The following is a 24,999-nucleotide window of genomic DNA, read 5'->3' on the forward strand; positions in this document are numbered from 1 at the left end:
GAAACCAGTGTGGTTACATGAGAAGCAGAGTCAAACTTGGGGCAGGGTAAGCAGTGGAAGAGTGGGAGAGTTATGAAAACAACCAGAACCAAGCAGACAAGAATAATTAGAAAGAAAAATAGTGATTGGCATCTCAATTAAAACAAAGAACAGCTAGCAGAGCTCTTCCTTTAGTGGCTTTGGTGTCCCAGCAGAAGCCTCCTATATGTTATTCAATGAGTTTTTCCCAAATCAGAAGGAGCAGACATTTGCTGGAAGTCATCAGGACAGTATTTATAAACAGACTGGGTGTGAGAAGCCACCCTTGCAGCAACCTTTGCTTGCGGTTTACATGCGTTTTACCCCTGATTTTATCCCTGGTTTAACAAGGAAAACTGAGAAAAGGCAGCTGTCTTAATTTAGTCTGTGTGAGCAAGCCTGAGCATTATTGGATGGACAGTGGAAGACAGAGAATAGCCCTCTATAAAGAGGTTGATGCCTTAAGTATGCATTTGGCAAATTACAGATAATTTTATGCACATTGCTGTATAATTTCATAAGAAATCAATCATTTATTTTCCTTTTGCAACTGAGGTTCTCCTTAATTGTTGAGATTCCCTTCTACCCGTTCTTTAGAAATAATTGTGGCGGGAAGAAAATGCTGCTTTTGCCTTTTTTGTCAGGAAGAAATGATCTCTAATTCCTATCAGATCTCTTCAGGACTGTTATAGCTGTCTTCACTTTTGAGACAAGAGCATGCAGAATTCCCATGCGGCCATGGGGTGGGAAGGTCTCATTTTCCACCTTCTCTGTGCCCTCTAAGCTAACAGAGCTGCCAGACTTGGAGCTGCCCCACCACCCAGCTTTTGTGGTAGCTCCTGGGCAAAGGGGAGTGGGTGAGTAGTTTTTGTTCCCAGTTTGTGAATGACAGACTCAGATACACTTCTTCCACCTAACACTAGGTAGGTTTTGGAGACTGGAACCTTCAGAGATGGGCTTCAAGCAAAGCACATGTGGAATTCAGAAGGTTTTTTGATAAGTGTGAAACTTGGAAGCATTGCTGAGCAGAACCTGGAGCCTGTGGTTGGCAGGACAGGAGTTAAACATGGAGGTTTGTTTTTTTTCTTATAGGCAAGAAAGGAAAAATTTATAGCTTATAATCAACCCATGAAAAATGTAGTCTGTGATGTTTCTTTCCTGCCTGAGCTCTCGGAAGGCTCCCGTTCCTATCTGGGGCTGTCGAGTACACGGAGTTTCTTCACAAGGGCAGTAAATGTAAAGCTACTGCAAGATATGGGCAAGTCTCCAGCCCGTTGTTGGAAAGCTGCATTCCCTGACACACCAGTGAAGCAATTGGGCAATAGGAGGTCAGTAGGGCACAGTGTACCTCTTCTCTCTTTCCTATTTCCCCTCTTGACTGAAATGATTTTGCTGGCAAAAATCAGTGTCTGTAACAGCAGTGAACTCTTCACCCTGCTCTGGAAGACTGTGTCTGTCTTAAACTCTGTTTATTCTTCAGCTTATGAAAGTGGCCACCAACCAAGCCTCTGGAAACTGTGCTTAGTGTAAAGGGTGTGTGAACAATATTAGTTAGTACAAGAACTTGCTCTGTGGAGAGGCTCCTCCTTCCAGATCATTGCTAAGCTGATAAATGCTCGTAAGAATAGGATACCCAACCTAGTTTTGATGGTGGAACCAGTGGGGATGATGCTGAGTTTGTGATGTGGGTGGGGAAAAGGAGCACAGAGGAGGAGGAGGAAATGCACAATTTGGTCGTGGAGCAAGGCACATCTGTCTGTTGTGGCCTTTCCTGGCACTGGGATGTGGAGCTGGGCTGGCACTGTTGGCTTTGCCATGGTGGTCATGGAGCACTGGCTGTTATGTGATACCTGTTCTGAGGGAATAAAACAGTCCTGAAGCTCCAGATAAAAAGTTTGGCCACCACTGGCCTAAGCCATGAAGGCTGTACTTGTTGCACGTATGGTGGTAGTTTGCCTGAGCTGACTCATGAAAATTCCGTCCAAATGGTTTTGAAATGTAGAGTCTTCCAAGCTGCACAGTGTGTTTCATGTTTGCAGTGAAACCTGAAATCCAGAACGTGTTTGCATGTTAATTTTTGGTTGTAAATACTTTTTTGTTGCTCTGAAATTGTAATTCCAGCATTTCTCCTGTCAGCAAGCCTAACCAAACAATATTACTGACAGATATCCAAATACTCTAATTGAAAATTCAAAGTTGCCACAATATCAGGGCAAGAAACGGAAGAAACAACAGACTTAAATGGAATGGGACTTGTAAAATGAAATCTATATGGGATTAAAGGTTAATTGAGTTTTGAGGAAAAACCAATACAGTTCAGATGAGATACGGAGAGTGGGAGAAATTCTCTTTACTCTTATTTAACTGTTGGTTTATTTTGGATGCCGGTGAGCAGCTGAATTAACCAGAGACTGCTGTGGTTTCCCAACTTGCAGCAGCAATGTGCCAGTATTTGTACACAGCTCTGACAGGAGAGCTCTCCAGGCTGGAAGAAATTTGATGGTTTCAGTGACACAGAAGAAATCTTCAGGACCCTTTTCTCAGGAAGTTTAGATGTTTATTGTACCTTTTATTCTGAAAAAAAAGAGCTTAAAACATTAAGATATTTGGTTATTTTCCAGTTGTCTTCTGGTTTTTCCACACTTAGTTGAAATTTGTCAGCAACTGTCTAAGTTATTCCTGGAAAACATAGCTTGGTCTTATTTATCAAAATCAAGTTGAAATGATGAAAATTCCTTGCAAATGCAGGATTTAAGGGCATTCCCACAAGCATACGTTTGTGCAGTATCTGCATAAGTGGGTGTGGATGAAAACCTACATAAATCAGGAAAAGCAGATCAACAGATCACTTCCCTCCGTTCAGGACAGGTGGAAACCACGCTGATTCATCAGCTTTGTTTCCCCTCATCCCCCCCAGTCTGTAGGATTGTCCATGGGCAGTTAGTGTCCTTTTAGCTGCATGCGTGTAAGAAAGTCTGGGGTAAGTTTCCTGAACAAAATCCAATGGTCCTGTAACTCCCTAAGCATCCTTTTCCTGCACTGCTAGCATGAGCGAGATGCTTTTTTGCACAGTGTAATTTGACAGCCCCTCCTTGTATTTGGGCTAAAAATGAAACCAAGGTTCTGCTGATATATTTTAGCTAAACATTTCACCCCAAGATTAGCAGGAACAGTGTGTCATCTGGGTTCAGTTCTCTTGGTGCTTCAAGTTTGATCCTTGGCATGGACAGCGTCATGCTGCACATGTGCCAGTGAGGGTTTTATCCTCACAAATGAGGCAATCCCACCAACTGTGTGTGCTCCTGGGGGTTAGTTTCAGGATTAGACACCTTTTTCCTCCATGAAACCCAAGATTTCATGGACAGGGAAGCTTAGTACAAAGACTGCAGACAACAAGTCATATGGTGTGGATATGCAGCTTCAGCTTGGTCCCCAGACTGCAGCAGCGACTGGTGAAAGGCCCCACAGGAAGTGTTTGATTTAGCACTTCCACTGGAAGGAGCCATGAATACCTTGTTTCCTCTCTGCTATTTTCCCACAATATGCCATGGAACAAACACTGAGCTTTTCCCACTGGCACAGGAGGGAATGAAGAAATTACATTCTGCTGTTGATTATGTTTGTAATGTGTGGTAGTTATTCAAAGTGGCCATGGCACAGCTCAGCAAAGATACTTCAGCTGGGTGTGTTTTTTGTTCTGTTAGATACAGGTACATCAGTTGTAGGTACATACAATTCCAATTCCATCAGCACATGCTGTATGCAAACCTTGTGTTCTCTCTGTGTTTGCTTCCAGTGAAATAGCATCAGTCTTACGGGCCTGGCTCGATCAGTGCTCTGAGGATTTCAGAGAGCCACCTGACCACACATGTTTGCTGAAGTTGCTGGATTACCTGAAGAACAATATGCCCAATTCTGACATGGAGAGTAAGGTGCAGAACCTCTTGAAGCAGTTCCAGAACCAAGAAGCGGAAACTGTTGGTGAGTTACCTTTCGCTTCTGTCTTTCTGTTCTCTCAGACTGTAAGGGATTTGTGTGGACCATGTTTCAACACCTCTCATGCTTATCAATAATAATGTGAGGCTCACCAGTGGCTTGTTTCTCATGTCTTTTTTTTTTTTTTTTTTTTAAATCTCTGTGTGGGGCTCTGTGAGGGAGGAAATACTCTTTCAGTATAGGTGCCCATATCTGTCTGTTCTGGGGTGGATTGGGAAATCCAGCACTTCTCTAATATTTAGCCAAAGCTTTGAGATTGCTGCAGCAGCCAAGTGGTTAATTGTCAGCACACTTCCCATGCCATTGAGTTAAAACACAGCTGCTCTCTAGCTGGGCTCCTCACTTCAAATTCCCCCCACACACACACAAGGAAACCCCTGACCAACAAAAAACAGAGCTGTGACAAAATACAGCTTGAGTCACAGGTTTGTTGTCCTGCAGCTTTTCTTCCTAGTTACCATCTTGTCAAAGGAAGTGTCTGTGACTGTTTTTTCCTATTGGAGTGGCTGGCTGCTGGAATCCAAGGACAGAGGAAAAACTTACGTTATTGGGGGTCACAGTCCACTGGAACAATAGTGAACTGTAGTAACACAAATCTGTGTGCACCATCAAGCATGACACATCCCCTTATCCTGCTCAGAAAGCTTCCTGTGGCATGAGCTGGAAAGTCATAGGAGCTCACGTAGTATGTGAATGAGAACTGGAATCAACTTCCAGCTTTGGTAGAGGGATGAGAGGGAATAATTCATGTCATAAAGGAAATGGCAGAAAAAAACCCTTTCATCCCATAAAAATCATGTCTGCCGGATGTTCCAGAAATACCATGTCAGTGCATAATACTGTGAAATGCCAAATGAACTCAGTCACTAACATAAAAAGGAGTAATGCACAGAGCCCAGTCCTCTTCCTTATTGAACACAGGTACAGGATGGCTAATATGTGCCCATTGATGACCTTTCCTGGGTTGGGTTCCCCCAGGTCAAACAAAGAAAGCTATAGAGAGCTCTATTTGGGTCCTCTGTTCTTCAGAGTGAACAGAAGATTCCAGCAGCCTGCTTCTGTTCTGCATTTGTTTCCTCAAGTAACAGCTGAAAATATTTTTTTTTGAATCATACAGATGAGTCAATTTGAATGATAAGATTTCCCAAATTGTGGCAGAATAGAGCCTGGTAATTAGGGTATCATAAGAGTAGGATAACAAAATTAATCTGTGGAGTCTTCAGAGAAGAGATTTAGGATTGCCTTACTTGATCAGAGCTCCATCTTTGTACATTTCAGAGATTTCTTTCAAAATTCTTAGTATGTTGTCTGCAATCCTTGATGATAATTATTGTTCCCAAGCATTCATTGTGCTCTGAATTTACAAATTTGCATCCCAGTGCTGCCACTTGACTTGGGTATTCAAACCTCTGCCCCGTGCTTCCATCAGCCATGCCAGTAGATTAGATTGCAGTGCCAGACAGGTAGATAAAAGCTGTTCCTGGCCCCAGTTCTTGCAGCTTGAGCAAATCAAAGCAAGGACAGGCAGAGATTGCAAATTCAGAAGGGGCACGTGGTTGTTCTCAGTGCAGTCAAGAGAGCAGTCAGGCTTTGAGAGGGCTGAATGGATCAGAGGGCTTTGGAGATGATGAGATACTTGAGTACAAGAGGATTCCAGCTTGTTGTAGAGCAGGGAAAACACTGGTTACACATTTATGAAGGAGAAAAAAAGGCATGGAAAAAGAAAAGGAAAACTTGCATTGCATTCCAGAACACAGCTTTAAGGGAGCTGTGAGGTTCTGGGTAGGGCTGCAACTCAGTGATGAGGATTTTGAGTTGAATTTCAAGAGCCGAAAGGGAAAGGAGGAGTTACAAAGTCAAAAAGAGAGAGATTCTTGTAATAGTTCAGTCAAAGTCCATTTAGTTATGCATATTGTTGTAAAACAGCCACAGGAAAGTAACTCTGGAACAGAGATCTCCATTTATCACATTGAGCTCTGTCAGTAAATTGTGCAATTCGAATGTACAGATGGAAATCAGCCTGTAGATATAATTTGTTACATCAAAACCATAGCAATTTACAGTGATGATCGTTTGGTAAAGAATGAAGGAAGGGAAAATGAAGTATTTTGAAAAACAATGATTCTGTATCACTTTATCTGCTGTTGTTGCTTGAATGTTCTGCTTTAACTGGGTATGAAGTCTTGCATAACATACTTTGTTTTTGTTAATGAAATCTCACTAGTAGTAAACTCAGTACTTTCATTGTTACTCTTCAACAAGTCCATAATTTTTCCTCCCTCCTTATGGAGTTACCGTTGCCTTACAGTAAAAAGGATTAAGATTTATTTTGAGGGATTTTCTGTTTGGGAAACAAGGGCATATTTCTTGGTGTTTAATTTTTTATTCCCAACTTCTGGGAGCCAAAAGGTGACATGGCTGTGAAACCTTTTCCCTGCTACACTGTGTCGGGTTCCTCCAAGGGGAAAGCTCTGCTCTCTCACCTTTTCTCTGCTGCCCAGTGCAAATTTAGAAGCATTCAGCAGAATGCTGTAGGTGCTCACTCTATTCCCTTTCCTGGGAAAAATTCCCTGAAAGGGAAAGGTGAAGAATGGTGGAATCAACCCTCCTCAATATAGTCCGTGTAGCCATAAATGGTGCTGAGAAACATCATTTCTCCTTTTATTTCTGGATATAAGAGCACTCCTCATGCAATATTTTGGGGATATTACTGCAGCCTCATCCCTTTGTAGTTTGATAATTTTTTAAAAACTATAAACACTGGAAAGTAAATTAACAAAATTCTGCAATGTTAACAAGGAATCTTTGCTGGAGTGATGGTGATGTTTTTTCTTTCAGAAAAAAATAGCAAATGGGTTAAGCCACTTCTCTGCTAAGAGAACCTGAACATCTCAGTTCTCTCTATTCCTTTTTCTTCCACCTTTTCTATGCCAATTTAATCTTCTGGTCATTTTTGTCACGTATGCAGCACAGTGGGGCCATTACATCAGGCAGGACCCTTGGGGTGTTCTGCTGTAATACAGGGATGTTTCAAAATAAACAAGCACCTGCTTTGATTCATTGTTTGCTGTGTAAGTTTACTGAGTGTTGGTTTCCATCCTGTCCAGATGGGTTCTGTAGCACTTCCTCCAGTGACCTGGTTGATGGAGAGGAACTGGAGATCAGCAATCCAGAAGAATTCTCCTCTTTTCAAGACCATATTGTGGCAGAACAGTTGACATACATGGATGTGGTATGTAGAGTATTACATATAATTATATATAAGTGTCTATATAACATTATATAATATATAGTATATATTATTTAAAGTTATAGTAATATAAGTATAGTGTTCTAGAACAGGTCTGCTGTTGGGACACAGAACACAGCTCTGTCATTATTCCAACTGCTTCAGTCACTGGGCTTTTGCCTTCAGTCATACTGAAGGTGTGTTTTATTTCGTTTTTAAAAAAAAGTGGGAATATATATTCGTCGCCTTTTTTGCAAAATTTAAGACTTGACACCTGAGAAATAGCATGTTTTGACTATATTGCTACCTGACCTGAAGATGTCTAGGTTCTCTGAACTGTAGTGCTCTAATTTGCTTTGTCTGTATCAATCTCCTTCAAAATATCATTATATAAAAAAATGTCACCTTGGTTATGCTACTAATATAAAGGTGTCCCTTTTTTTCCCAGTCTTGTTTAACTGACAGTTCTTTTAGGGCACCAAGCCTGTAAAGATTATGCCAAAATGTATATTTTAAATTAAAAAACCTCAAATATTTATCTTTGAATACCGTATTAGATTTAAATCCAGTTTGTACTGTAAACCTGCATTTCTCCTCATGGATAAAAGAGATTTAGGAGAATCCTGCTGGCTTACCACACCTCTGTTTCCCTCTAGATGCTCTTCAAGAAAGTTGTGCCCTACCACTGTTTGGGATCCATCTGGTCTCAAAGGGATAAGAAAGAAAACAAGAACCTGGCTCCTACTGTCAGAGCCACCATTACTCAGTTCAACACAGTTACCAAATGTGTTGTCAGCACTATCCTGGGGACCAAGGAGCTCAAAATCCAGCAGAGAGCCAAGATCATTGAGAAGTGGATTCATATTGCACATGTAAAGCATTTCTTCTGTTTAATGTTTTTTTTGGGCAGGTGCCTTGGAGTGAGGGAGTTGGGAGGGGAGAAGGGGGTTGTACACATTGGTCCCAGGCCATCTTAGCTCTAGTTCTTTCTATTTTAACCTGATTTGCTTTGTGATACCAAAGGAATATTGCCCTTCCTCTCCTTAGTTCTTCCCCACCATGGAAATGGAATTGCTACTTGGCCATGTCAAGGGTTTAGAGAAGTCCAGACAGACAATATCTGTAGCTCTTCCCTTGTCCACTGATGGAATTGCTCCATCCTGGAAGGCCACTGGATTGGTCAGGCAGGACTTGCCCTTGGTGAAGCCGTGCTGGATGTCTGGAATCACGTTCCTGTTCTCCATGTGCCTCAGCAGAGCTTCTAGGTGGTTCTTATAGCAGATTCCATGTTTCTTAATCTTTGCAGGAAAGGGTTTTTTCCATGCCTTCTTTACATAACTCTAGTTTGATAGTTTCTTAGATTTTTGTCTTTAATATTTTACTGTCACCTTTTTAACTCCCCTCAGAGCGCTGGGCAGCTGGCAGTAACCAAGGTCTCTCTCTTGTAAGAGAACATTTCAAGCACTTCCATAGGGATGTGTGTTGACTTCTAAGAATCACATGGATTCTTTCTGAGCTGTACATAACAAGCAGTCAGGAAAACCTCAAGACAGAGCCTTGACAATGCACTTCTGTGCTTCCAGAAGCAGCATTTAGTCCTGGGACCTGAGCTCTGGCAACTGCATGGTTCAGGAAACTGGTATGGGGAAGGTCTTTCACCTCTCCTGTGGCACTGACGTCTGCTTGCTTTTGTTATCATCTAATGGATGCTTTATAGCCCGTGTGAAGGCATTGGGAAGTTTGATTCCTTATTTTCTACATGCAGATCTTTAGGTTGCAGAGGGCACCAGCTCAAAGGGCCTTCGTGGGGCAGCCTGGGCTGGCAAGGATGAAGAGCTCCCTCATCGTCACAAGGCAGAAGGGAAGCCAGGACAGGCACTGCTCTCATCATACCTGCTCTGTGGATGGAGAACTTTGTTCTCCACCTCTGTTGATCCAGTGCTTCTCCCTGTACTTAGTTCCTACACATAATTAAATGCTCCAGTCGTAGCTAAACATCAGAAAAATGCATGTGCACGCTCTACAAAATAATTGCACATGTACAGCAGCTGGGTGCATATATACTTAGTTGCCCACTTCTGAGGAAAGTTGCTTGCTTTGTGCATGCAAATGAGTGTTTTGAATAGTTAGGTGCCTGAATTAGAAAATAATCCACTCATTAAAGTGCAGTTATTCACTGACAACTAAGCCTGTAATGTAGCAGCATGGAGTTCCATGTTTGTTATCTCTGTGACTTTTGGATCCATTTTCTTGGTTTAAAAGATAAAGTGAATGCTTTTTCCAACTGCCAGTCCTCTCTGCTCCACCTAGGTCTGAGGTTCCTGAGCAGGCGCAGCCAATTTCACTCAAACAATATTTTCTTTAAAAATAAGAACTAAAAATTAAATCACTAATATCCTGTTATGCTTACATTTTTTTAAATCAACGCTGTTTCTGCACAGGATTCTTTCTGGTTTTCTCCCTGTGAAGGACACAGCATGAAACAAAGTTATTCAAACCAGTCTTAAAAATTCTTCTTGCATACAAATGAAAGCTTGCTCAAGTTTAGTCTGCAGTCAGTTAAATCACTGAGAACACTAAATCCAGTATTGAATTCCTAATGTCCTTTAAATTATATAATATGCAGTTAAGTCAAGATGGTTCCAAATTGGATCTTCCAGTCCAAACTCCTGTGGTACTGGGGAAAAAAAAGGAAAAGCAGATAATTTGTGCCTCTGAATTTGTTTTCTGCCCAACCTGAATTTCAAGTTGAACATAAAGAAAGGTCTCATTCTTAAACGTGCCAGTCCCTGAAGAAGAGCTGTTATGTGGCTTTTTTTGGCCCCAGACCATGCAAAAATAGCTTTCAGGTCTGGCATGTCCTACCACCTGATCTTGAACTTGGTCTTTGTCTTACATAACTGTCCACCTGCTTCAGGTGCTGTCTGCCCAGCCTGTCTGCTTAAATGTAGCCTCCTAATTCACACAAAGACCTTTTTTTTTTTAGCTAAATAACTGGGTGAGTATGTACTTGCCTTAGTTGTTAAATCATTTTTAATGCAACTCCTGAACAGAGTTGCTGCTTTATTAAGGTCTGACTTCTGCTTATGCTGAGGTTGCTTTACATTTGTTCGGTCCTACAAAGGAAATAAATCCATGTCTGTTTTTCACTGTAAGGATCCTTTAGGTAATCAGCATCACTAGGGTAATAATCAGCCCCATAAAAATGTTCAGAAGCAGAATTGGAGTTTGAATACATTCTCATCTCCGTGCTGCAGTCAAATTGGCAGGTGTTTTGTCTGCTGAATTTGCATGTACAGACACCTGTTCTGAAGTTTGTGGTGCCCATGCTTTTGTTCATGAACCACCAACAGATTTCCAGGAAGTTTCTTGAAGAGTCACAGACCAGACTTGCCCCCTCCTTCTGGCTTCTATCTGCTTTAACAGGAATCTGTGCTACTCTTTTTGAGAATTAAGTTTTTCCTTATCCTTTTCCATCAAAGCTTTTACTACAGAGAAACTGGATAAGAAATGTTTGTGATCCCAATTGTGGAAAAGCTGGGAAGGTTTTTCTCTTTAAAGAGTGTAGACACACTTGAATAACAGGTTATTCCTTTGCATGTCTTTAATTGACACTTAGATGATTGAGGGTTTATATTTTAAATACCATATACAAAGAGGCAAAGCCTTGTTTTTCCCCTAAAGGGTAAAAGGGATTGGTACTTATAAAGAGCTTTTTAAGAAGTGCAACCTTTGTGCCTTTTAGCCTGGCTTTATGGACTTGGTTCCACTTTTGTTTTCACTGGGAGAACTGGAAGCTGGAAGCACAAATACAGGGCAGTGAGGAAAATAAGATATAAATGCCAAAGCCTATAAAGTGTTTGGTAGGTAGAGGGAGGAGTGATATTTTTGATGCTCAGTATTTGCACAGCTGCCTGCTCAGCAGTGAGAACCTGTCACAGGCATGACACTGGTCAGAGAAGAGCTCTAAGGTCTCTGTAATGCTGCCCTTTAATGCTCCTGTGTCTCTAACTGCTCCTTTCACAGGAATGTAGGATCCTGAAGAACTTTTCCTCCTTGAGGGCCATCATTTCAGCGCTGCAGTCCAACTCCATCTATCGGCTGAAGACGACCTGGATGTGTGTTTCAAAGTAAGGCTCCCCCTCAGCTCCTGAGGGTGCAAAGCTCAGTGCTCCTTCTTCTCATCCTCTTGCTGTTCTGCTTCTTCAGGGACATCACTCCTGCTGGAAGAACCTCCTGTTCCTGGGAGGCTCAGACCCCTGCTGTGAGCTCCTCTTTCATCCCCAAGGGCAATCCCTACTGGATTCTGTCCTTTTTAGCATACTGGATCTTCCACAACCTCTTTTGAAAAACTGTGGCACTGGCTACTCCCCCAGCTCGTGCACACCATTCCCAGGTCACCATGATCTTTCCATGTTGTCCTGTTTCCCATGAAGTTTGAGGAGGTCCAGCTTGCTACAGGCCCTCACTAATCTAGTCCTGATATTTCCATAAAATATATCCTCAAACTACAAAATCTAGTATTGAAGATAATATTTCTTCCAGGGGAACACCTTTTTGTATTAATAATTCTTTACCTGGCATATTTACTGATTACCTCACAGACACCAGAAGTCTCTGTGTAGAAAAGATGGTGTTCTGCTCATTCAGTTTGGGAAAAACAGATCTCTTTGCCTTTGATAAATTTAAAGATCGTTCTACCAGGTAGTATCCTTCTGTATTTTCCCTACATAGAGGTGGGATGTGCCTTCTGCTTCCCCATACCATCTAGTATTGGGCAAGAGAAAACTCTTCCCACACTTAAATGCTTCCAGCTTTCCAGAGAGCATGGAACAGGGCAAAAATTAAGTACTTGGGTTACCTCTCAGCAATTCCTCTGTTCCTTTTTATCCCTTTAACCTGTTCTTACACCAGTCTCACACTTCGCAGTTTAGTTGAAAACCCTGCTCAGGGTCTGTGTGGCCTGACTTGACTGGGAGCAACAGAAGATCCCAGGAAGGCTCCCAGTAGATGTGCAGCATCTCACTGGATGCATTCTGATGCCATCACCTTTTATAAGCCCAACTGTTAATGATTCATGAGAAAACAATGGAAACCTGATCTGATTTTGAGTGCTTACTAATGACCTAAATGATTTAATCTTTTCCTGTTCAGGGACATCCTGCTGATGTATGAAGAGCTGTCTGAGATCTTCTCAGACCATGACAATTATCTGACAAGTAGAGAGCTGCTAATGAAGGTGAGAATTAGTGTGGGGCTTATGATCTCAATTAAATCCGAGGTTAACCCTTTTTGTAACCAGCTGCCAAAGCTCATGTCTCCCTCAGTGACCAAATGTGGTGCTTCAGGGAGGTAAAACCCGGGCTTTTTGCTGGGCTGAGAGCTGATTTCTGTGTTCCTGGAAGAACTTGCTCTAGTATTAGCCCGTGGCACTTGGATGCCCACAAAGAGCAGGCTGCAGCAGCATGGATCCGAGGGGACAGCAGGTCTTGCAGGCCTTCAGCCCACTGGGTTGCACCACTGTAGTGCTTTTGAGTTCATGGGAACAATTCCACTCAGCTTCAGCTGAGGAATTAATCCTAGATGTTTATCTGACTATCCCATACCTTTCTTAGAACTAGAAGGACAGGGCTGGGAATTCTGAAGGAACAGGCTTCCTGCTCTGTGTGTGGCCAGATGGACAACAAAGCAGGCTCTGTCTGGAACAGTTTGACTTGTGCACTCCCCTGGGCGAACCCCAACAAACTCAAGAGCCTGAAAGGGGTGAGGAAGAAAGCAGGGAAAGGTTATATTCTGCAGGAACTAAGGAATGTTCGTGGCAGGGTTTTTTCTGTTTACATAAAAAAAGTTCCTATAAACTGGGTAACCAGTTTACTCCTTGGCAGTTCTGTCCAGTCAGTCTGGCATTTCTCCCTCACCCCTCTTGCCTTGGGATCTGGAACACTGTGTTTTGCTCAGGAATGGTGGGTGAACACCTTCAAACCTGTCAGTCTGTTTTGTTTATCATCCATTTATCAATATCTGTAGGTAATTTTTAAAGCAGGTGAGACAATAATAAACATATGTGTTCAAAACAGCCTATTTAACTAAATATTAGAAGACAAAACAACTCAATCTGAGCCCAGACCTCTGGCTCCCAGCAAATCACTCTCTCCAGCTTCCCTAAGTAGATTTGCAAAACATTTTGAAAGCAGTGAGAGAAAAATTCCACAGAATAGCTAGAACCTCTCCCCTGCTTTTCATTTTGGGCCGTTTGGAGGATTATTATCCACTGAATCCTCAAAGTCTTCGTTTTATTTCACTATAAATAGCCTCTCTAGGGAAGCTGTGTTTGACCTTGCCTATCCAGCCTGCGAATCCAAGTGTAGAGCAGACAAAATGCCCTAGGAAGCAGGTTGGCTGGCACAGAGAGGGAGCAGTGTTCTCTCCTTCTGAACAGACATTCATAATGACTCGTGTCCCATCTATCCAACCATTGGAGAAAACCAGCAGTGACTCCAACATCCCCCGCACATCCAGGGAAATAAAGGTTAAAGATCTATTGTGAAATAGCTCATCCATTCATAGGAAAGCTGGAGCTGTGGGGATGGAAACCTATTCCTTTCATTTCCTGCGCGGTTTTGGATTAGTCAATAAGCTGCAGTCGCTGGTTCTCTGTGTTGGTGTTCCAGCAGAAGAAAAACAGCAAAGCATTACATAAGATGGAGATGTTTACTTGCAGCAGGCCTGATTAGGGAATTAAACACAAATCCTGAGGGTCAAGAGTGTTGGGATAGAGTTCAGGGAAGCATCTGGACACCTGAAGTATGTCTAAGCTTCTCTGATTTAAACTCTCAGGAGATTTGCAGCAGCACTTAGCTTTGGCCAGAGTAGAGCTGTTTTACAGAAAAATTCCCGTATAGTCCTCTTGTGGGATTTTATCCAAAATTCCCAATTAGTGTCCAAGTCCCAGAAAATCAACATGATTTTACACATATGTACCTGAAAAGCAAATAATTTCGCTAGCCCAGCTTGTCTGGTTAAACATATTTGCAGTTATTTTACACAAGTGTAGTTTCCAGCTTACCACTTGGATCCTCCATTAATTGCCTTTAATCCCTTTTTACCTCACAGGAAGCAACATCCAAATTTGCAAATCTGGACAGCAGCGAGAAAGAAAATCAGAAAAAGTCACAGAAGCGACTGCAACTTCAAAAAAATAAGGTGTGTTTGGGGTTTTTCCTCCCCTTTTTGGTAACATGATTAACCCTAACTGGTGTAATTAATTCTTAATTCTGTAAGAAGCAAAAGCTAAAAAGGTCTTTACCAGAGTGAGTGTGCAGGTGATTGATGGACATGAACTTGTGTCAGTCGTTTTCAGCAGTCTTGTATCTGTCCTACAAGAAAGAATTCCATTATCTACTACTTTAGAGAGAAACATGGGAAAGCCATACAATTTCCATGTAGTAAAACACATGCTGTAAATGCTGTAGTACTTGTGATAAGGAAAATTAGCTCTGGCCAGAGCAGAAGACTCATTTACTTCTAAACAAGGTCATGAAACTTCTGACATACCAGCTTGAAAATTGCACGGGGCTTTTACAGAGATTGCTTTGTAAAATGTGTCTGGGTTCCAGTCTGCTGGTGAAAATGGCTTTTGTCTCAAAGTTGGCAAAGATTTAAAAGGACAGGGGGAGAGAAATCTGGGATAGGGAGGCCAAAGTGCTGAATATGATTTTTGTCTATCTGTTTGTTTGACTGGAAAAAATACAGCTCCTTCTGGATGGTAGAAACAAGTGTTTCCTTCACAAGTGTAGAGCCAGCCTGAACTCTGCAAGTGCTGGCAGTCTAGAAGTTTAAAATGTGAATAATTACCATTAAAGTGCAGTGGATGGCTGGGGAAGATGTTCACTTCTTAGAGGGAAAAGTCTGTGCCTTGACTTGACTGTTACATAGTGTAACACATGAATTAAAAACCTACCGGAATGAAGCAGAAATGGCTCACACAGGCTGGCCAGGACCATTCCCCAGCTCTTCCTCTTGGAGTAGGTGACTGAGGGACTCTGTCCCTGGTCCTCAGTGCTTCTTCCACAAGAAGGGTTTCCTGGGGACCCACTGCTGGAAATCAATGGTGGCAATACTGCAATACAAACCCACCTGGCAATATCTGTGAGAGCATCCTGCTCTCAATGGAATTTGATTTAAATTCTAGATTAGATAATGAGAATGATGTAATGAAAGAAAACATAATTACAAGACTGCTGTTTGGTTAAGCAGATTACTTTTATTTCATTTTCTTACACAGGGTTGTTCTAGAATTCTAATTATTATCATTTTTTCAGTTAATTAATCCAACATTGCTCTGATCACTTGCAGGGAGTGATGCAAGGCACAGTCCCTTACCTTGGCACCTTCCTCACTGATCTCATCATGCTTGACACAGCCCTTCAGGACTATGTCGAGGTAATTTGGGGCACTTTCTTTGAATCCTAAATATCCTGCCTGCCTTCCCAGCACTGTATCTATTTTGGTATCTTCTGCTGGGTTCTTGTGCAGCTCTTACAAATCTGTTTTCAAATCAAAAAGGAAGCAATATGCAGTGTTACTAACAAGAATCCTGTGTGACTTTGAATGCAGTTGTCTCAAGGGACAGGCTTAGCTCTTCTCTGATCCCTTCTCTTTCCTTCCAACAGGGTGGCCTGATCAACTTTGAGAAGAGACGAAGGGTAAGTGGAATGCTCTGTGATTTTTGGTTTATTGATACCCTCTTTTAGAGCATTCCCTTGGCAAGGCCATTTGTCTTTAGCAGCTGTTTTATGTGCCTGAGCAATTTTAATGCAAGTCCATGAGGGAAGAACAGATCCCTGCAATGCTCATGCTCTGAGCCTTTGCCTGACTTCGTCTGTCCTATGACCTGGTGGCAGGAGACCTTTGCTTTCCAGAAGATAGTAAACATCTTCCTTCTGCTGCAATAAACTATTTGTAGGTAAAAGGCTGCAGAGCACAAACCACAGGACTGAGAAATAAATGCTGTCACTCTTTCCATTCAGCCAGATCCTTGGTGGTCAGAGATAAGTAATGCTCTGTAGGAGTAAAGGTTACTTGGGTCTAAATGAAGTTGTGCCAAATCCTGGGGCCTGAAAGCAGACTTGGATTTGGCTGTGATGGAGCCATTTCCTGCCCTAACCTGCTCTATAACCTGCTCTAAACAATTAGGAGTTATTTTGGCAAAGTGTGTATACAAGTGGAGTTACAGAAGAGCAGCACACTCTGGTCACGCATATTAAGGGTAGCATTTTATGTTCCTCTCGAACAAGTGTGAGTGCACATTATGGATGCTGAGGAAAAAAACCCACCTCTGTTATTTGGAAAAACTGGTTCTTGAAATAGTCACTCAACTGAAACTGAACTTCAGGTCAAACTCTGTCCTGGATCTGTTGTTGCATATGTTTAGTGTATGAATGAGTTTGTTTGGTTTTATCTTGTTTTCTAATTCTAAATTTTTATTTGATTATTTCTTTTCTTAGGAATTTGAAGTCATTGCCCAAATTAAGCTCTTACAATCTTCATGCAACAGCTATTGCTTGATACCAGACCAAAAATTCATCCAGTGGTTCAGGAGCCAGCGGCATTTAACCGAGGAGGAGAGGTAGGTTCTCATTCCAGCTGGCAAAGCAGATGTTCTTACCTCACACACACCTACAGGCAGGTTATTGCAGCCCTCAGCTCTCCTCTTAACAGGAACTCACACGTACTAAAGAGCACTGGTTTTAAAAACTATTATACAGCAGTGAAATATCCCTTTCACCCTGGTAAAATGTAGGCAGAGCAACATTCCTCTTTGTGGGGCTGCAACATTCTGTGAAGGGTTTCTGAATTTCTTGCCTATTGCTACTTTGAGATGTATAACTCATAGTATTGTCTGTAAAAAATTAACCCAGTGGCCTCTGTCCTGCAGTTACAAACTGTCACGGGAGGTGGAAGCAGCTGCTGATACTAACATCTTATCTCCAAAATCCCAGAAAAGCATGGTGAAGAGGATCAGCACGTGAGTACGATGGGGCAGAGGAGGTTTGGGGTGGGAATATGGACCCTAATAACTCAAAACAAGCGGTGCTCATTTCATCAGCTGCAGAACCTGCCTGTGGATCCAGATCCCTGTGTTGCTTTAAGGAGAAATGCATCCTTGTGTCTGAAGCAGTCCCTTTCTGCTGTTAGAAGCAGTCATGGGGGTTATTAATGATAAAAGAGTTTAGAAACAAAGAACCCTTCCTAAGGTGTCGGAAAAAGGAACAGTTTTAGTGCTGGATTAAATCCAGTACCTATTGTGTAATAACTTCCCTGAATGCAGCAGCAAAACAGAGGAAATGAGGATAAAGTCTGGACTATTATTAGTCTAAATTGCTATAGACATCCAAAAATTCCTTGCAGGATTTTAATATGAAAATTCAGGTTAGCAAAAAGGCATTTGATAGTAGAAACAATCTGCCTTGATGCTGGAGAAGGAAAAAATCATGGGGATGTGGTCCAATTTGATGGAATACCACAAAGATTTAAACAGGAGGTGGGTAGAGAACAGGGACATGAAGGTAAGCAGACAGGAAACAAGAGACTAACAGGAATATTGGCACTCTGTGCTTTGCAAATGAATACTGTAGAAAAGCAGTGAGTGACACCTCTCTAAACTGTATTAAATCACTAATTGCATCCTGACGTGGCATCTAATGCACCCTGCTTCTCCACTTTGTGTATTGTAGCAGTTTGTTTTCTTTGACACTCCTTTCAATTCACTTGACCTGCATTTAGGACTGAGTTTCGGAGAGGGAGAGCCTTTAATTTACCCTTTCTTGTGTACACCTCCAGCCTCTTAAGAGGGAAACTGGTATCTGTGGCACCTTGACTGAGGGCAGGAATTGGCAGCAGGGTGAATTTGCCCTTTTTGAAGCCATTTTTCCGAGCAGGTGAGCCTGAAAATTTTAACAGACCAAAGGGGAATCTCATGATAGTGGGGCATGAGCTCCAATTTTGGCGTTGCAGCTGGTGGGCACACTGGGTCAGGAAGGTATTGTGTTGGTGTGTTAACAAACTCTCTGGACAAACTGTATAAACAACAGGGAGGAAATGAAAACAATAGGCCACTCCAGATAGGAAAACAAAACAACATGTAAGAGTTCTGAAGCAAGTGGCAAGCTTTGCTCTGTTCTGCTCTCACTTACTGGCTTTTATGCCCTTTTTTTTTTCTTCCCCCCATACCAGACTTTTTCTGGGCACTGATGTGATCACCCCACCCAAAGAGCAACCCCCAAAGAGCTCTCCCCTAGGAGGGAGCTCTGGGGAAAGCACGGATTCGGCCAGTGTTTCATCGTGTGAGTTTAATCACTCTGAAAGTGAGGATGTCTGCGTGACTCCCATCTCCAGTCCTGAGGACCCTCTGAAAAAGGTACAGCTGGGGCCTCGGTGCCACCATGAGCAGCTGGGAGAGGCTCTGCATGCTGCAGCCCCGTGACCCTTGCCCAAGGCTCTTGGTCTTGACTAGAGCGTTGCTTTCAGCGTGAATGGAGAGACTAGAGATAAATGTGTAAAAATGGAAGTGATCCAGTCAGGTTCTTGCACAATCCCTTCTGTGTTGCCTCTTCCAGTGGTTTTGATCCTACCAGGAAGCTTTTGAGCAAAGCAGATGGAGAGAAAGGCAAACCCTGAGCAGCAGGGGAAGGAAGGGGGCAGTTTCAAGAAGAATGGCAAAGAGGGAAGGGTGTGTTATTTCCACTCGTGTGAAGGCTCCCAGCTGGAGCAGGGGTGCCTGTGACTCCCTCTGTTCCGTCCCAGTTCCTGGCTGCTTGCCCACAGCCTGATGCTGTTCCTTGGATCTGCTGCCACCTCCTGGGCTGCTCTTACTGCGAGCCCAGAGCAGTGCCCAGTGCCCAGTGGGACATAAATTGTCATTAAAATGGTGGAATCAATCAAGTTGAGCTTTTCTGGAGGCAAGGAATCCTACTGCCAGCCTGCTGGGCAGAATGTGTGTGACTGAGGTTATGTCTGTGCCTGCTGCTTTCTCCTGTTCTTCCTGCAGAACGACACAGGCAGACAGACAAAACACCTTATTTGTGACAGTGCTTTTCTTTGTCGTGTAGATCCCTGGATACCCCTTATCCTCCTGTTCTCCTGACTCTTCCACGAGCACACCTTCCTCGGGGGTGTCACCTTTACCCTCATTCCCTACTTTGCTGCCCTCCAGTGATGACAAGAGCTCTGTTGGCTCCGACAAGGGCTATGACTCCGACAAGGGCTCCATCGGCTCCGACAAGGGCTCTGGCTCCAACAAGTGCTCCATCTTTGACAAGGGCTCAGGCTCTGACAAGTACTCCATCTTCGACAAGGCTTCTGGCTCTGACAGTGGCCCTGTCTCTGACAAGAGCTCTGGCTCCACGACATGCAGCACTTCCAAAGTGCTCCCTGTTTACAACCGGCAGAACGGAGGCGCCTGCATCATCCGAGTCAGCATGGATGGCATCAACGACAGCGTCTACAAGAGCATCCTGGTGAGGGGCACAGAGCTGGCAGTGACTGACCTTCTCATCCAGGGTGACTGAAACAATCACTGCAGTCATGAGGGTTATTAATGACAAAAGATATTAGAAACAAACAACCCTTTCCCAGGTGTCGGGAAAAGGAACAGTTTTAGTGCTGGATTATAAATTAAGTATCTATTGTGTAATGACTTCCCTGAATGCAGAAGCAAAACAGAGGAAATGAGGAGAAAGTCTGGACTGTTATTAGTCTAAATTGTTATAGACATGCAAAAATTCCTTGCAGGATTTTAATATGAAAATTCAGGTTAGCAAAAAGGCATTTGATAGTGGAAGAAATCTTCCTTCATGCTGGAGAAGGAAAAAACATCATGGGATGTGGCCCAATTTGGTGGAATACCACAAAGATTCAAACAGGAGGCAGGTAGAGAACAGGGACATGCAGCTAGACATGGGAAACAAGAGACTAGCAGGAATTCAGGGAGAGCTGCATGGAATAAAGCAGAGCTCAAAGACCGAAGTCAAAATATCTGCACTCTGAAGTGTTTTGCAAATGAATACTGTAGAAAAGCAGTGAGTGACATCTCTCTAAACTGCATTAAATCATTAACTGCTTGCTGACGTAGCATCTAATGCACCCTTCTTTTGAGACCACTTCACTGAGCCGACTCATCAAACCTGGCTGGAAAGGGAAAATGACAAATGTTACCATTCAGAATATGTGGAGCAGGGTAGGAATGAGAGGTTTGAAAAAAAACAGCAGCCAGTCTGGAAATCAAAGTTTGTGTTTTATCCAAAGGCTCCAAGGGAAGCACTGTGATCATGTGCAAGCCTTGCTGCTTCTGCCCTCCTGCTGCACCAACTGCTTTTCCTCCAGCTCAAAATTGGTGTGCAGATTTTGACATAAGATGCCACATGCCAAGTTTTCCCTGGAGAAGCTTTCCCAAAGGGCTGGTTTCTGGCAACAGGGAGCTGTAGGGGAGAAAGCTGACAACCCTTTAATTCTGCAGCCTCTCTGTGTGGTGGTGGTTGCCAGAGCAGCAGCCCCAGCATTCATTTCCCTCTCTGCTGGTTCCATGGAGGGATCCTGGCAGTGTCAGGCCAGTGCTGGGCTGTGAGCACCCTCAGGGCCTGCCTGGGGGAACACACACACACAGCAGGGTAGTGCTTAGCACCTTTAGCTACCTTCTGATTTTAATGGTGGGACCTCCCCAAATGTTACAAGCTGTTTCCTGAGGGCCTGACAAATTTGGCTTCTGGTGAGACGGCAGAAGGCTCTGGAGGGAGCCCTGTGTCTGCTCCGGATGCACAGCACTTCCACAGCAGACAGCAAACCCACCACCAGGCCAAAAATCTCTGCAGGATGTCAATGGGAGTGCTTAGCACAGGAGTCTGCAAACAGCAGATGGGGCAGCTGTTTCTGTGGGCTTTTGTGGCTTGTGAGAATGATGTCCCACCTCTCCAAGCTTTGCTCAGGAGAGCAGACACTCTGATTTACTGCTGTCTCATCTAGTGCTGTATCTGTCATCTTGAGCTAAAAAGCCACCACTTCCCAGTGTCATAAACACCAGATTTTAATATCTGTCAGCACCTATCACTCTGTTACTGACCCATTATGGTTTTTTCAGTTCTGTGACATCTTTTCCAAAACCAAACAGGTTTTTGCTAATTCCTAAATCATTACTCTCGTGAGTAAGCAGAATCTCTCATTGCAACTCTTACCTTTCCAGATAACTAACCAAGACAGAATTCCTGATGTCACTCAGAGAGCCCTGCTGAAGCACAACCTGGAGCCTGATGCAGTGGAAGATTACGAACTTGTGCAGGTCATCTCTGAGGACAAAGGTAGGGAAGCCAAACTCTGCTGCTGCCTGAAAAGTTCTGTTGGATTTCAAAGGAAAGAGTAAAATGTGAAGCACTAGAAATGCCATGAACAGGTCCCAGCTGGCAATGAGAACAACCCCCTGGATGCTCAGGGATGACTTCTCATGGCCTGTCAGCACATCCCACTTCCCACGGGCAGAGCCAGCTCCTGGGCTGCCAGGCCAACCTTCCTGTGGGCACTGCGGCTGCAGGGCAAGCGTGGGGCCTGGGTGGTGGGGTTCTGCCTCCTTGGGACCAGAGCATGCAGATCCCTTGAATCACTGGCTTCCCACACAGCCTCCTCTGGGAGAGGCTGCCAGGGCCTCTGCCAGCCTTGACACAGCCCGGGCTTGGCCTCCATCTCCTGCCCTGTTCCCCCTTCCCTTTGGGAGAGCTGCTGGGGGCAGCTCCCAATGCCACTCTGGCCAAACAGGGAAAGCCCCCCATGCTCCATCGTTCCCTGCTCCCTGTCCTTTCCCAGCTTACCTTCGTGCTGACGCTGCTCTGGGCCCCGTTTTGCAGAGCTGGTGTTCCCACGGGATGCCAACGTGTTCTACGGCATGAACAGCCACGTGAACTTCGACTTCATCCTGCGGAAGAAAGCAGAGCTGGTTGGCTGAGACTTCGCCTTCGCTGCCGTCCAGTGTTGGGGGTGGATGTGTCAGTATTACCTGTTGAAAACGTGCAATTGGAGGACTGGGCAGCCCCGGGGCAAGAGGCTGCCACCTTTGTCTTAAGGGACACCCCACGAGCCAACTCTCTTTGTGAGAAAACAGTCTCCTTCGTGCCAGTATTACACAGAAGATCATCTGAATTTATTTTTACACAGCTGAAGAAAGTTCTGAGTGCACGTCTGCCTGAACCAGCTGAAGGCTTTTTGCACTTGTTCTGCGCCAGAGAATTACCTGTTTTGGATCTGGTTTCCAAAGAACTTTAAAATGAATGAACTGCACTTGCCTTTGGATGATCGTCATGAATTGTTCGTGAACGGGACAAACACACACTACTTGTGTTGGACTGAGGTCTTAATGCCATGACAGGCTGGTTTGCCTTGGACTTTAACCCAGGGAACAGAACTTGATGCCTTTCTTGTGTGATGGATGTACCTCCTCCTCATGTGCAATTACTCTTCATGAGCAGAACTTTTAAATTTTTTCAAAAGCCATAAGTGAGAAGCTGGATTGTAAACAGCCCTTATTTGAGATACATTAAATAGATACAGTGTTTCTGTTTCTGTAGATAGCATTGTGCAAATTTAGGAGTTAGTTATTATCCAAATAGATAACTTAGGACTGTTAAGGATCATTAGTTAAAATAAGAGTTTTATCCATGCCTGGGCCTTTCCCCCCCAGTTCTGTCGCACTAATTTTCAAAACTGGGCTCAGGTTCCATAAGTTTTACACTACATTTGGATTTATCACTTCTGTTTACAAGTAGGTAAAACAGATCTATTGTAGGTCCAACAGGCCTGTTGTACATCCAAGAGACCTATCGTAGGTCCTAGTCTGAACAGTTTATGAATTCCAGTTGTATCTTGGTTTAGAGGGTGGTAGAGGGAGGGGGTTGTTACTGAGCCTTAACCTTCGCCCAAATTTAGGGCAAGACTAGAAGTTAAGTTTTCTCTGCATTTTGGTTCAGTGTCAGTGTCTGTACAGAGCAGTTTCCCATGTACATACAGCATAGTTCCTAATGTATATAGTACTGTTCACTCAGAGGTTGTATGTCTGTGTTAAGCTGAAAAGTGAATGTTCTGGATTTTAAAATTATACTCTCCAAATGTTTATATATAAGAGGTTTTTAATTGCTTACCTGTAATCTTTATATGATAAGTATATAAATTGTTTTTCATTAATATTTGCCTGGAGTCATTTGATTTTCTTTTATATTATTGCATGTCAGTTGTGGGGCTTTTACACCTCATAGCACTTCCCTCACTGTCATTCTCTTCAGTTTCTTCGCTTTTTCTGTTTTAACTTCTAAACAGCAAAGCCAAATCCATTGAGAGCACAACAGCACTCTTCCATCCTGAGCAAGTTTGAGCTGGCTTCCTGCCAAAATCTCCAACACTCAGTGAAAGCCTTTCCCCTGCTTCCCCCTTTAGGCAAAGGAAAAAAAACTACAGAAACTGAGAGAAACCAAAATCAACTAGATTATATAAAATATATATATATTTACAATTATATATACAGTTTGAATATATTGTACACACGATAGGGAGCTCCTGAGGGGCAAAAAAGGGAAAAGGGAAGGGGAAACAGGGATAAAAAGTAAAACCAAATACCCTCCAAATATACCCGTTAACAGAGAGCTAGCGGATAAGTACAAAAAAACCCGGATTAAATAGTTCCCTGAAGGGGGCAGCAGAACTGTGTGAGGCAGCAGCCAACTCCTCCAGGCCTCCCGGAGGGACCCGAGATAAGGGCAGGGCTGAGCAGCAGGCTCAGCCTGTACAAGCAAAGCCCCTCTACAGAGACCTGTCACCTTCAGCCACGGGAAGAGAGAAGAGCGAACTCTCTTATCTGTTATGGAAAGGTATGATATCGAATACTTCCTTACATTCCTGACCCTGGTGCTAAGGAAGGCCTAAAAAATCCAAAAAACCAACCCACTACACATCCTTAAGCCAAAGCAAAGACAGAGCTGTTGGGTCCAAGCAGTCTTATTGCAATTAATAATTTTTAGGGCCTGTCACCACAACCTTTCATGTGAAGAAGCTGCCAGAAGGCTGGTTCAAAGCTGGTGCTGCTCATCAGCTTTGAAGCCCTTTAGATGAGTCAAAAAACCACAAAGTTAAGTAAGTACATGGAAACTGGAAAAATACCAGAACAGTCCACAAGTGTTTCAACTGGCTCCTACTTTTCCAAAACACGGTTATTTCTGAGTAGAGCAAAGCCTGGCCAGCACCTGCCAAGGAACTGAAAACACAGACAGGGAACAGCACTTGTCACAAGGGTAGAACCACTGGCATCCCCCAGGCCTTGCATATGTCAATAAATAATTTTTCTATGTATAAACACACAAGGTAAAGGAATGATCAACAAGACTGAGGCCTTGTCTGCTCTGAAACAGGCATAGTCATTTAATTCATGTATTCTTCATTTGTTCCCTTCCCTGAAAGCACCATCACCCCCCTGAACCACCCGCTTCCTGAGTCAACTAAAAGGAAAAAAACCCACAAAAAACCCAAGCTAAAAAAACCAGCCCTGTTGTAAAGTTGTTCTTCATAAACTGCTACTGCTCTGCTTAAGGAAATCAGACCTTTTCTATCTTTTATTATTTGAATGAGGTTAAAAAAAAGGGGGGGGGGCACAAGAGGGCTCCAATTGCTTGTATTTTTTAAAACAATCTATGCTTTGTTTCCTAGTGGGGAGCACCCTGTGCTGACAC

General features: G+C 43.4%; 1 protein-coding gene across 1 annotated transcript in view; it reads left to right on the forward strand.

Moving 5' to 3' along the window:
- RGL1 (ral guanine nucleotide dissociation stimulator like 1) overlaps window positions 1–23,462 on the forward strand; it is a 60,105-nt gene extending 36,643 nt beyond the window's left edge. Inside the window, exons 5-18 of the mRNA XM_029964015.1 lie at window positions 3,815–3,999; window positions 7,122–7,246; window positions 7,900–8,115; window positions 11,270–11,373; window positions 12,398–12,482; window positions 14,357–14,446; window positions 15,599–15,685; window positions 15,916–15,948; window positions 16,750–16,871; window positions 17,181–17,270; window positions 18,479–18,662; window positions 19,354–19,761; window positions 21,480–21,594; window positions 22,135–23,462. Of these exons, the coding sequence (XP_029819875.1) occupies window positions 3,815–3,999; window positions 7,122–7,246; window positions 7,900–8,115; window positions 11,270–11,373; window positions 12,398–12,482; window positions 14,357–14,446; window positions 15,599–15,685; window positions 15,916–15,948; window positions 16,750–16,871; window positions 17,181–17,270; window positions 18,479–18,662; window positions 19,354–19,761; window positions 21,480–21,594; window positions 22,135–22,232 (1,942 nt within the window). The 3' untranslated portion in view covers window positions 22,233–23,462. The remainder of the gene's footprint in view (window positions 1–3,814; window positions 4,000–7,121; window positions 7,247–7,899; window positions 8,116–11,269; window positions 11,374–12,397; window positions 12,483–14,356; window positions 14,447–15,598; window positions 15,686–15,915; window positions 15,949–16,749; window positions 16,872–17,180; window positions 17,271–18,478; window positions 18,663–19,353; window positions 19,762–21,479; window positions 21,595–22,134) is intronic.
- The last annotated feature ends 1,537 nt before the right edge of the window (window positions 23,463–24,999 follow it).

The sequence above is a fragment of the Manacus vitellinus genome, unplaced genomic scaffold (assembly GCF_001715985.3).
Source record: "Manacus vitellinus isolate BGI_N305 unplaced genomic scaffold, ASM171598v3 scaffold_68_pilon, whole genome shotgun sequence".
NCBI lineage: Eukaryota > Metazoa > Chordata > Aves > Passeriformes > Pipridae > Manacus > Manacus vitellinus.